General features: G+C 39.1%; 1 protein-coding gene across 6 annotated transcripts in view; it reads right to left on the bottom strand.

The window, feature by feature from the left end:
• The window catches only part of ptpn11b (protein tyrosine phosphatase non-receptor type 11b), a 98,179-nt gene that overhangs the window by 60,810 nt on the left and 23,945 nt on the right, over window positions 1-13,424 (bottom strand). For all 6 annotated transcript variants that reach the window (XR_009783859.1, XR_009783858.1, XM_061736766.1 and 3 more), the window contains exon 2: window positions 10,582-10,704. Coding sequence is in view for 4 of the 6 variants with exons in the window: in XM_061736766.1 (XP_061592750.1) it covers window positions 10,582-10,704 (123 nt within the window). In the remaining 2 variants the exon portion in view is untranslated. The remainder of the gene's footprint in view (window positions 1-10,581; window positions 10,705-13,424) is intronic.

Below are 13,424 nucleotides of genomic sequence, written 5' to 3'. Positions count from 1 at the left end.
AGCATTGGAAAGCAGATACACTCAATAACAAATGCAGGGGGGGGGGGGGGGGGGGGGTAAAACTAAAGTTAAACTAAATACAGAAACATTAAACAAAAATCAATAAAAATGATAAGATTGGGTACACCTGGTTAAGTTGGAAGACCATATGGGAAGTATTTATTGTTTAAAAGAGTTGATTTTAGAGCTTTTTTTAATTGATTGGATGAGAATTGCCATAGGTATGAAGGTAATGAGTTCCATATTTTTGATCCTCTGAAACCAATATTAAACTGAGATTGTGATGTGCGAGTCTTTGGGGGTCTGAGGTGATTAAAGCTGCGTGTTGGATAGGTATGGACTTGTGAGTTGTGACTAAAAATATTATGGAAGCTGTTTAATTGAGATTAAACAGCAAGTATTGGCAGATAATGATGCTGTAAGGACCAATCAGCTCCCAGAATGCTGATAGAACTGCTTTCAGAAACATCGTGGGTCAGAATTACCAAACAGATCCAGGGAGGAAACAGAGACGGATGAAATCGGTTTTATTTTTTCCCACATTCCGTTTTTATTTGTTCCATTTTCGGTCTATTTTGGTTTTTCATTTTTGAGCATTTGGTTTTTAGCATTTTTTGCAAATGTAACCCCAAGACAGTATATAAAGTAATGAAATAAGGACAATTTATGCAATTATAACCTAACACTTTAATGTTTTCATACCTTTAAACATATTTAAAGGCAAAAACATGGCACCAGTTATTCTCGTGTCCAACAAAACATTCCTTTTTTGGGGATAAACAAAAAAATAACCAAAAGTTGTAATGTAATGATGAAAAAAAATTAAAAAAAATACATAAATAAATAAAAGAAGAAAAAAATAAAAAACCCAAAAAATTAAAAAAAAAATCGATCTTTAGACATATGAATTAATTTTTAGGAATTAATATGAGAATCGATTTAGAATTGGGAAATGGATTTTTTCAACACAGGCCTAGTGCTTAGGTCTGCATCACTCCTTTCCCGTCCAATACGGGAGGGATGTGACGGTAAACACGAGCTACTGAAGGACAATCAGAGGCGCTGAATCTGAATCTGAAGCTGCTCCGCTGGGAAAAAAAGGCTGGACTCCTCGTCTCTGGGTTGGGGGTGATTTGCTTCAGCTCGGCTGTTCCTCCACGTCGTACGGCGCCCGTGGAGCCGGTCTGGGCTTCAGCGAGGCCTTCTGCTCCTCCTGATACGTCCCACTGGGAGGAGGCGGCGGGGACGATGCAGGACTTGCTGGAGAGATGATATCTCTCAGCTGTTTAGAGGAACGCCCGAACGAAGCTGGAAGAGGAGGCTGGGGGGGGGGGAGGTCTGGGAATCTCCGCTCCTCGCATCCGTCCAACATAAGCAACAGATACTGGGTGAATAGTTGGATGACGGTTGTATTCAAGAATAAGAGGGCATGCAGAACTAAGATTAGCAGCACCATAACGTTGCTTCAATAATCTACGCTGACACTTCTCTTGATTTGAATCCTGGAACTATTTTGATGTCACTTCACCATAAAAAGTGGTGGTGGAGAGCGTTTCCCACCTCGCGGACGGACGGTTCCCTGTTCAAATCTCCGCTAGGACCTCGCCAATGACAGTTATGGCGCTTTTCCACTAGTACCTACTTAGTCCACTCGGTTTGGTTCTTTCCCACTAGGGTCTAACGTGCCGAGTAGATACTTTTCTGTAACTATTCTGCCGAGGTTCTAAGCGGCTGAGTAGGCTGTATCTGACATCATCACACTACAGGCCACCGATTGGTCGGGGGGTTGGAGTCAGACGTCTGAGTCAGGATGTGACATCAGAGAAAGAGCAACTCCGACGGCTTCTTGTTCATTTTATTCGATAGGAAATGGTAGCGCAAACTTCATTTCATGATCCCACTCTGAGGTGCAGATGTTCATAAACCTGGTGCTGAGGAGAGAATTAAAAAGGGATCTAGACGGGCGATAAGGAACGACCAGATCTACCAGGAGCTCTGTCACTTCATAGCTGCTCAGCTGCAGCGCCGAGACAAACTAAAAAAAAATGTAAAAAGCTTGAAGCTACTCTCACTAATTTTTTAACTTGATATCAAGCACAAGTCACAGTTTCATTTTCATTTTATTCTTTATTTCATTCAAAAAATAAAACAATTCAATACAAATACAAATATAAATGTTCATAAATTGTGAATGAAAAGGGAGCAGAAGGAAGAAGAATTTTATCTGATCTGCCCCTTTTTCCAAGAAATAAATTCACAAATAACATAAATAAAAAAAGAACAACTAAGTAAATAAAAAACTAAAATAAAATAAAATTACCGCCGTCTATGGGTATGTCAATCAAACTTAACTAACATATTTCATTATATTTACTTAACATACTGGCTTTAATTGTTCTTTTGAATGTAATGTTTTATTTGGATTATTTGTTTTCTTTATTCAGATTGTTCCATAAACTGATTCCTTTCACAGAAACACAAAGTTCCATCAATGTTGTCCTGAATCTTGGTTTTTTTTAAATCTCTGTTCCTTTTAAGTTATACTTGCTTTCTCTTTTTTCAAATCTTTTCTGAATGTTGATTGGTAAAGTTTTTTTATGAGCTTTAAACATAATTTGCAGAATACTATAGTCTACTAATTCATGAAATTTCAACAATGTTAACTGAAGGAATAATGGATTTGTTGGATCTCTATATCGTTTTCTACTGATTATTCTTATGGCTCTTTTTTGCAGAATGAAAATTGATTGAATATATGTTTTACAGGCATTTCCCCAAACTTCAACACAGTAGGTCAGATATGGAACAATCAGACCCAGCAGCACATTATCATCTCCTCCAGGTTCTACATCTTTAGTGTTGTTGTCTTCTTCGTTTAGATCAGGTGTCGGCAACCCGCGGCTCTAGAGCCGCATGCGGCTCTAGAGCCGCCCTAGTGGCTCCTTGGAACTTTTTCAAAAAAGTTTGACCTTTTTTTTTCCTTTTTTTCTTCTTTTTTTCCTTTTTCTTTCTTTCTTTTCTTTTTTTTCTTTTCCTTTTTTTCTTCTTTTTCCTTTTTTCCTCTTTTTTCCTTTCCTTTTTAATCTCGACATTTCAACTATTTTCTCAAAATTTTGACTTTCCTCGACATTTCGACTTTTTTCTCAAGATTGTACTTCAACATTAATCTCGACTTTTCAAATTTTTTCTCGACATTTCAACTTTTTTCTCGACATTTCAACTTTTTTCTCAACATTTCGACTTTTTTCTCGACATTTCAACTTTTTTCTCGAGATTGTACTTCAACAATAATCTCGACATTTCAACTTTTTTCTTGAAATTTCGACTTTTTTCTCGAAGTGCATAATGAAAGAAACCATCTTCCCCCAGTTCTAACTAATATAGAAACATGCAGCATGTGCCTTCATTCTAAGGCTTATACGAGACTTCATTTTTTGCGACTCCAGACATATTTATTTTTTGTGTTTTTGATCCAATATGGCTCTTTCAAAATTTTGGGTTGCCGACCCCTGGTTTAGATCACAGCAGCTTCGCTCCAACCCTCCTACTTCTGCTCCAGGTGCTGGATTGTTATTGGAAAAGAAACCAGGCCGAGTTGAGTCGAGCCGAGCTGAGATGAGCAGAGCAGAGTAGGTTCTAGTGGAAAAGTGCCATTACATACACTGCTCGTCCAGCAATGACAGTCATACACACTAATACGCCGTTGGACCGCCCTCAGCTTTGATTACGGGACTCATTTGCTGTGGTATCAGTCCGATAAGCTTCTGCAATGTCACTAGATTTATTTTCGTCCAGAGCTGCATTCATTTTTCAATAAGATCTTGTATTGCTGATGGGAGAGTGGGACCGCTTCACAAAGTCTCCTGGTACCACATCCCAGAGACTCTCAAAGACGTCGGTGTCTGGACTGGTGGCCGATGAAGTTTCGTGCTCCCTGAACTGCTCTTTCACAATTTGAGCCTCATGGATCCTGGGATTGTCACCTTGGAAATTGCTTGTGTCATCAGGGAAGGAAAAAAATCCTTAGTTTTCAGTATCTTCAGGTAGAATATTTGTCTTATTTCTAGTTAAAATGTCAAATTTTTAGTCAAAACAAAATCTCATTACACTTAAAACAAGACTCATCACTGGAAAAAACAACAATTTTCACCTGTTTCAAGTAGATTTTCACTTAAAATAACTAGAAAAATCTGCCAGTGGAACTAGGGCTGGGCGATATATCGAGATTTTAATATAAACAGTATATCGATATATTTTCAAACGCGATATGGTACGAGACAATATCGTTTATATCGATTTAAAAAAAAAAAAAAAAAAAACACATTTTTTAAAAACATTTTTTTTTATGATTTTGATATAGCTTATTTTGTGACAAATTGAATTGAATGTTTTATTTGAGATTTGCACAAATGTTTTGTTATTTGCACATCTGTCAACCTCAGTGGAAAAGTCTGCCTGTTACTGTCTACATTGTATTAATTGCACAGTGTATTTTAATTTAATTGTTATGCAGGAAAGGGATATTTGTTTTATTTTATTCAAGACGCATTTTTATTCTATATATGAAGGCAGTTTATTTTTATTTCATTTGTTTTATACATTTTGATATTGTGCAGACCTCTGTTAATAAAGGAACCTGTGTGACATTTGGCACGAGGCTTTGTATTAAAACTGACCTTTTTTTTAAGGGTTTGCCTCAGAAAAAAATGAAGCTAACAGAGATGCTATGCTATAATGCTTTGGGGGAAACCCCAATTATGGCACAGAAAAAATATCGATATATATCGAGTATCGCCATTCAGCTAGAAAATATCGAGATATGACTTTTGGTCCATATCGCCCAGCCCTAAGTAGAACAAGATTTTTTTGCTTGTAATGAGAAGATAAATCTTGTCCAACTGGCAGATTTTTCTACTTATTTCAAGTGAAAATTTACTTGAAACAGGTGAAAATTGTCAAATAACAGGTCATTTTTCTGGTAATGACTCTTGTTTTAAGTGTAATGAGATTTTTTGACTAAAAATGAGACATTTTAACTAGAAATAAGACAAATATTCCTGGTAAGATTTTGATTTTTTGCAGTGCTGAACCGACCCCACAGGCCTGCACGGCAGCCACTCGGCATGTTTGGAGCTTCACTCCATCAGCCTCTCTTCTCACCCTGATGCGCCCATCACTCTGGAAATCTGGGTAAGAAGGGTCCGAGCTGGGATAGGCTCCAAAAACGAGTTTGGAAAAATGGATGGACAGAAAAAAAGAGCGATGAGACGTCACCTCCAGAAGACGGCGGAGGGTAAATGACAACAGCCGTTGCTGGACGGGGCTAACTTTGTCTGCGCGGCTGCTCGGTGCAGTTGTCCAGCTAAATATGGCAATCTGGCTCTGTTCAAATTAGATTTTCCCTACATTTAGATGCCGTTTCATCTCATTAATAACACAGGGTTCGGTCCACAAAGACGGGGAGTAATTTAATCTACGCAGGAAGTTTATAGGTTGGCAATGACAATTATGTTACGGTTTTACCGACAGCTAAATCGGATTAAAAACTTCCCATAAATGAGACCTCACTTCCTCTCGTCATTAACGTCCGTGTCCTCAGACCTTTAGAAGATCTAGGAAGCAGAATACTGCAGTTAAATCCACCAGCGGGACATTTACGAGGCGGCTCTTCCTCACAACAATGATGAAGTTCTGCATTTGAAAATGCTCCCGTCAGCATGAACAACAGTTCAATTCAGCTGCAACACAGTTCTGCATGAAAACTCTGCTCAAAGTTACTGATTTATTACCGATTACAACAATCTATAATCATTTTCTTTCTGTCTTTTTGCTCCTTCAACTGCAAACAACGTTTACAATAACCATTTTGATACTTTTCTGTGTAAAAGTGAAAGTAACGAGGCTGCAGTGTGAACATGGAGATGAAACCAGGGTAAGATTAAGTAACACGGGAGCAAATCAGTTCGGTCTCTGTGATTATTGCTGCTGCTAAATTCTCTTTTAAGATCCAAGTTAAAGTGTCTCCTTCTTGTCCTCAAAGTGTAAAAAGAGCATGAGAAATGATGTGGGAAACTGGCTCAGGACACTTTCCTCGCAGAGCAAAACTGAGCTTTGAAGAATAATCACATTTTTGCTGCTTCAGACTTTATCTTTGGCCTCGTCATGTCAGGGATGTCAGCGCTCAGAGCTGTTGCTTTTTCAGACATCTACAGTAGATCTATCAGGTTTGTGAACCCAGAAGCAGCACAGAGGTATATAAGAAATAATAATAAAGTACAAATAACTACCCAAACATTTACCGTGACTGTTGAGCTTACGTTAATCGCCGCTTCAGGCAACTTTCAGACTCAGAAATGCGTTAAAATTGTGCGTGTTTCGACAACAGAGCCATAATAACGCCAGCGGCTCGATTCTCACAGGGTTGCAGCGATAATCTGGGAATTAATTTGATAATGAGTTGTAGCCACAGCTCAGTCTGACGAGGCCCCTCGCTGGACGAGCTTAGCATCGTCGCTGGAAGCGGATCGTTTTATCAATATAAACCTCCAAAGAACTCTATTATTATTATTATTATTATTTTTTTTTTTTTTTACATGTTTTGACTTATTTTCCTGATGTATTTACAACATATTAACTTCTGCACTGCAAAAATCTAGAAATAAGACTAATATTCATGAATTTATTCAAAATTGTCTCATTTTTTATTGTTGGATTATTTTTGTTGGACTGAAGGAAAACATTAAAATGTTCTGCTCATAAGTAAATCAAAATTAAAATAAATGTCATTTAAAGTAAAAAAAATAAGTTTAAATTACCTAAAATTTCCAATTGTTTAAAGTAAATTCACAAGATTTCCCACACATTACAATTATTTCCAACGAAAAGCTTTCGAATTGGAATATTTCCAAATTCCCGCTGCTTAACTTCCCATGATAAGCTTCTGGAAAGTCTCCAATAGTTTAGACTATATTTTTGTTGCCCTTTAGCACCCTAACACTCAACAATGTAATTCAGTATTAGCAGAAACAGTGTGTGCACTCGAGTGAGCAGCAGTACATTTTACAGCTTAAGAAATAAGCTTTTCATTTGTAAGCAGAGGATTGTCTTTTTCCTTTTTTTTCTCCCCCCCCCTGCAAGTTATATAAACAGTTTAAGATGAATGGTGCACCAGCCTTGATCGTGAGGCCCCACACACTCCCCACTTGACCTCGGCGTGTGTGTTTAAAGCTCGTCGAGACCACAAGCTGCGGCTGAGACTCGCCCAGCACCTTCCGGTGGTCGATCACGACCCCCGCAGCAACACGAGGTCGGAGGCGGCTGAGGTCGCAGCCCGGACAGACAGGTCTCCCGCTCCGGAGCATCGTTTAAAACCCCACTGCTTATCTCCTCCCGTCCCTCGCTCCAGCGTCTCTCTGCTTCACGCAGAGAGACCGTGTCGCAGTCGCAGCCTGACTAATGCGTCCGGGCTCTCGTCCAGGCGCTCGGGTAACCGACGCGTCTCTCAAGAGCTTCTGTTGCCAAGGAAGAGCCGCTCTTCAAAACGGCCTCTTCTTGCATCTTAGTTTGTGACTTGTGTCGCCACAAACCTTGAAACCGCAGTCATTCAAACAGCTGGGCCCAGATTTACTACCAAAAACCCTGATTAACTGCAAATATTCACTTTTTTTTTTGTTAAATGACCCCACAGTGGTAATATAGAGACCACTGCAGGCATGGACCTGTGCCTGATTCATTTATGCATTTAATTTGTAGATTATTTAACCGAATCACTGAAAAATATGACTAAACAACGATGGAAATGAGCAGGTCTTGCAGAAAAGTAGCTTGATGTGATTTCAAAAAAGCTTTTAAGAGTAAACTAAGAGTGAGCTAAAACATCGAGCTGGAAATCCTAGAAACTAATTAATTTGTGATGCTGTTGTCATGACGACGAGTCCACAGTAAAGTTGCTTTTGTCAAAGAAAATTATGACTAAATATCGGTGTCAACGAACCTTTTATCAACTGAGGAAAACGAGACGCAACGAAAATGTTGGTCAATGTTGGAGGATAACGATACTTAGACATATGATGCAATAACGTAGAGGAATAAAAACGAGACTAAAATGTAGATTACAAAATAAAAACTCTGCTAAAATGTGTCTTCATTTTTGTTGACCAAAACGAGATGAAATGTTATAACAAAGATCCTTAATGTCCAGGTTTTCAGTAGTTTCCTCTGGTTTAATGTCCATGTTTTCAGTAGTTTCTCTGGTTTAATGTCCATGTTTTCAGTAGTTTCTCTGGTTTAGTTCTGCTGGGTGACGTTAGTCCTCAATCCCAGTCGCTGCAGCGGGGAATCAGATCCAGAAGATGCAGCTGCAGAGTTAGAGGCTGATGCCGTTAACGCAGAGCTCTAGTTAACGTCCATTAAAAACAAAGTTACATAGAGAAACGCAGGGATCTGCTCTGGGGCTGGAGAAGAAGAAGATCCATCTTTGGATACACTTTCCTACATAGACGTGGAAAAGAAAACCCAATGTATCGTGGAAAAAGAAAAAGACGGTGAGAAATGCAGAAAAATAAATATGTTGTAAACTCAAATTAGTCTTCTGTATCTGGAATGAATGTATTCTTGAGTCTATAAGGTAACAATAATATAATAATAAGATAACCGTGTTTGAATTGTAAAATGGGTTTGGCTAAATACATTCTTTGACTAAAACAAGACTAAAATGGTCCTGGACAATTCTGACTTTTAGTCGACTGAAACTTGATACGACTAAAAGGAGAATGAACGTGACTAAAACTAATAAAAATTAGTATGATAGCTCGACCCAAAGACTAAACTAAAACTAAAATTGAAACAGACAAAAACAACACGACGAATCACTGCAGATTCGGTTAAATAACCCGATACGATTCAGGGTCGGTGCAAAAAAAAGAAAAAAAACATGCCTTAACTCTTCGCTTCAAGACATTTAGAGCAACAGATACATAGAAGAGGTGGCCGAGTCGATCCCCGGTCCTGATGAACTGCTCGGTGGGCCTTTTGCCCCCAAACACATCCCAGATTGCATCAGGAAGAGTTGCGAGTCTCTGTTATGTCACCGAACACGACCGACCCGGTCCTTAGAAAATCACATGCAGCCAAACTCTAGATCAAACTTTTTTAAACAAAAAAGATAAGGACGCTTTGGGGCCCTGGATAGCTTTTGTGGGTTGAGCGGGCGCCATTTGTAGAGGCTATAGTCCTCGTGCTGGCAGCGCAGGTTCGATTCCTAGCCTGTCGCTATATATTGCAATGTCTCACACATCTTTGTAACCATTTCCTGTTTACTTTCTAAATAAAGGCTACTAGTGCCACAAAAAAACGTTTTTTTTTATAAAAAGGAAGCTTTCTCTGTCTGCACGGCTTCACTGTCATAAGGACCGTAGATAACAGCAAACATATTTTATGGTGTTCAACGAGACGCTAATTTGCCCCGAGGGGGTAGTAAATCTGCCCCCAAGGGCTTTTAAACACAGATAAAAATAGAAATAAATAAGACTTGAGGAGCAAATTTTTACTTTGTATTTCACTTCATTCAGCTCGTTCGACTCGTTGCGTCTTGTTTTGAGTCTAATACCCCGTCCACACGTAGCCGGGTATTTTTAAAAACGAATATTTCCCCCCTCCGTTTATAAAAAAATTTGCATCCACACATAACCGAAGATCTGCGTTTTCGACCACATTCATAAGCATTCTAACCTGTAGATCATCTGCGGCTCCCGGGGAAGCTGCGCCTCTGCGGCTCCTACACCGTAGGGTGTGCGTACCCTACGGTGTAGCCTCTGTGTCGGTGTAACGCAGTAAGCGGTGGTCAAGACCAGAGACCATTTATTTAATAAATAGCTTGGAGAACAGATGCTGGATCATCTGTAGTTGTGTAGTAAACAAAAGTCGCACATCAGAGCAGATTTGTTGTTGTTTTGGCGCATAATGTGACGTTCGAAAACGCAAAACTCCGGTTGTCTCTGTCTACACGCATCTACATAAACGGAGTTTTCAAAAATCTTCACTTTGCCCGGAGTTTTTTTAAACATTCGTTTATTTGCGTTTTCATGTGGATGACTGGTCCAAACGTAGGAAAATATCTCCGGTTTAGCAGATATCCGCAGATATCCGGCTACGTGTGGACGGGGTATAAATGTTACCAAATGACACTTTCTAAATGCGTCGTCTCCTAGAAACAACTGCAGTTTAAATACCACCTATTCACTCGCGGGCGAAATATTACGGTCACTGCCGACTCAACGGGGGGGGATTTCAGGGAATCCAGGGTCTTTTCCAGCACCTGAGTGGGAAACTTCCCACTTTTATCCAACCACAGAAGTCAGTCCTGGTTCACGGACCGAAAACACACAAAATCCAACGTACTGAGCAGGTTAGCTTTGCACTATGGGTAATTTTTGAGTTCATCTGGGCTCAGAAAACCACTTTTTTTTCTCCTTTTTTATAATTCTCAGGGTTAAACTTTGAACAGCTGCAAACAGTGGTGTTAAATACTAAAGCTGCTGATGCAAAGAGAAAAAAAAAAACATAAAAAAAAGGTGCTGTTACCTAACAGAGAGGGTAAAATCCCCGGGATTGCTCTTGCTGGGCCGGGCCAGGAAACTGCCGTGGACGCCCCGCGTCAACAGGAGCTGCTCTGCCTCGTATCCAGTGATGTTTGGGTGGAACCACCTAGAAACGAGTCAACATCAGAGAAAGACGTGTCACATTTAGGTCAGGAAGGAGAGTTTAGTGGTCCAGCTGGCCGTGACCAACCTTTATCAGTCTACCGATGTAAAGACCCGCACGAGTGTTGTTTTGATTCTGCAGCTTAGAGGAGGGTGAATAAAACGACGGCATCAAATCAGTGAAAAACCTTGAATTTTATTGATGAGCTCCAACTTTAAGCCAACTCCTGGTCCTCCCCTCTGCAGGAATTATACCTGATTGCACCGCATATCAAAGTGTTTTCTACACAAACATTATGCCTATTTGCTGTTATACCGATGCAACCCATGAAGAATTCACAGGAATTTCAATGAGCAAATTAGAGAGTAGCCTACAATCCTATATCTAACTAATATTACTACTACTACTAGCACTAATAATTAGGCCTGTGTTGAAAAAAATCGATATCCCAATTCTAAATCGATTCTCATATTAATTCCTAAAAATCGATTCATATGTCTAAAGATCGATTTTTTTTTCTTTTTTTATTATTTATTTATTTATTTATTTTTTTTCATCATTACATTACAACTTTTGGTTATTTTTTTGTTTATCCCCAAAAAAGGAATGTTTTGTTGGACATGAGAATAACTGGTGCCATGTTTTTGCCTTTAAATATGTTTAAAAGGTATAAAACATTAAAGTGTTGGTTATAATTGCATAAATTGTCGATATTTCATTACTTTATATACTGTCTTGGGGTTACATTTGCAAAAAATGATAAAAACCAAATGCTCAAAAATTAAAAACCAAAATAGACCGAAGATGGAAGAAATAAAAACGGAATGTGGGAAAAAATAAAACCGATTTCATCCGTCTCTGTTTCCTCCCTGGATCTGTTTGGTAATTCTGATCCACACGATGTTTCTGAAAGCAGTTCTATCAGCATTCTGGGAGCTGATTGGTCCTTACAGCATCATTAGCTGCAATACTTGCTGTTGAATCTCAATATAATACTAGTAGTAATATGTTGCAGAACTACAGACATATAATTCATGCAACAGCTGAAAAAACAGTTTTATTAACACTAACCCAAATCAATATCGGAATCGAATCGGATCGAATCAAATCTTGATAATCGATTCTGAATCTTAAGAATCGGAATCGAACCTTGACATTTGAATCGATCCCCAGCCCTACTAATAGTACTAATACTAGCAGGTATTTGAAGCGTCCAAGCAGATCTGTGTGAGTGTTTATGCACAACATGATCCATATGGAGGCTGGATGCTGCTGAGGAGGCTACAGTCATCTTTTGTGACTGAACTAAACTAAAACATTTTTAGCAAGACGATGAAAAAGACATAAAATACAACAAAAAAGCCCAACCAGCGGGAACCTGGCGACTCAGCAGCCGCCTGAAACCATCCAAGTCAATTACATAATTGTCTGATTGCAATCATTTGAACGGCACTGCAAAAACTCATTTCTTAGAAAGCTAAAAAGCCTTGTTTCAAGAAAAAATAATACTGTGTTCAGACTATTTTTGCTGGTTTTCAGAGTTCTAGTCAAGAAAATCTTTCTTACTCCATTGGCAGCGATATTTTTGCTCATAATAATACAAATTTGACTAGATTTAGGAATATTAGGCTTATTTCTAGCAGGGCTGTTTTTGCAGTGAGTTGAAGGTGTTTTTTTTGTCTGGAAATGTATTTTCCCAGTTTATTTAATTAATAATTAATTCTCTTTCTTGGTGGGTATCAAAAAATTATCTTGTACACATGAAGATTAACAATTGGAAAAATTCTAATCAGTTGTGTTTTTGTTTTATTTCTTAACAGCTGATCAAAACATGTTAAACAGTTAAAATGCATCTTTACTGTACAAATGCGTCACTGCACATTTAAAGTTGTACTACTGATAATGAGACCTTTTTTTTGGGGGGGGGGGTAAAGGTTATGCGAGTTTAACTGTCAAGGATTGAGTCAAAATATTTGTTATTAGGGTTTAAATGAAAACGAAAGCGATTCCTTCCTGATGAACCGGTGGAAACAAACCAGGCGTTTGTCCTGTCCGGGTCCGAAGGGGAACAACGTCACAGTTTACAGAAGTACGAAGCCAAAGCTAATAATTACACGTTACTTCCTCGGCTGCAAAAACACTGAAGGCAAATATTTATCACGTCCACTTCTCAGTCATGCCGATAAATTACTTGGATACAAACCGAGAGCAAAGCGCGGTGGCGAGCACAAGCGTGCTACGGAGCGGGGCAAAAAGTGTGATTAATGAATCAGGGACTAAATTAGTCTCAAAGAGGCAGTGATTCATGTCCCGGCGAATGGCTGCATGTCAGCTTATGTTTAAGCAGGGATCACTGGGTTAAAACTTCCTACATTACTGAGCTCCATTGCTGACTAATCCAACGCACCATTAGCCATCTGGGACCCTATTTGTGGCGAAGCAGGGGGTGTTGGCGGAACCCACTGGAAATGGCAGCCGTACAACAAGTACAAGTACAAGCGCAGCGATTTGTTGCGTTACCAATGACGACGTACTTCCTTCTTACAAATGTTTTCTTACAAAGATCAAAAACAACACATCACTCAGGAAGCAACACGAAAATTATACAAACTTCAACGACTAAAAAGTCACATGGTGCTTCCGAAATGCCATACTAAACAGTATATACTAAGGCCACGTTTACACGTAGCCGGGTATTTACAAAAACGGACATTTCCCCCTCT

The sequence above is a fragment of the Cololabis saira genome, chromosome 12, assembly GCF_033807715.1.
Source record: "Cololabis saira isolate AMF1-May2022 chromosome 12, fColSai1.1, whole genome shotgun sequence".
Lineage (NCBI taxonomy): Eukaryota > Metazoa > Chordata > Actinopteri > Beloniformes > Belonidae > Cololabis > Cololabis saira.
This window is presented reverse-complemented; position numbering and strand designations above follow the sequence as displayed.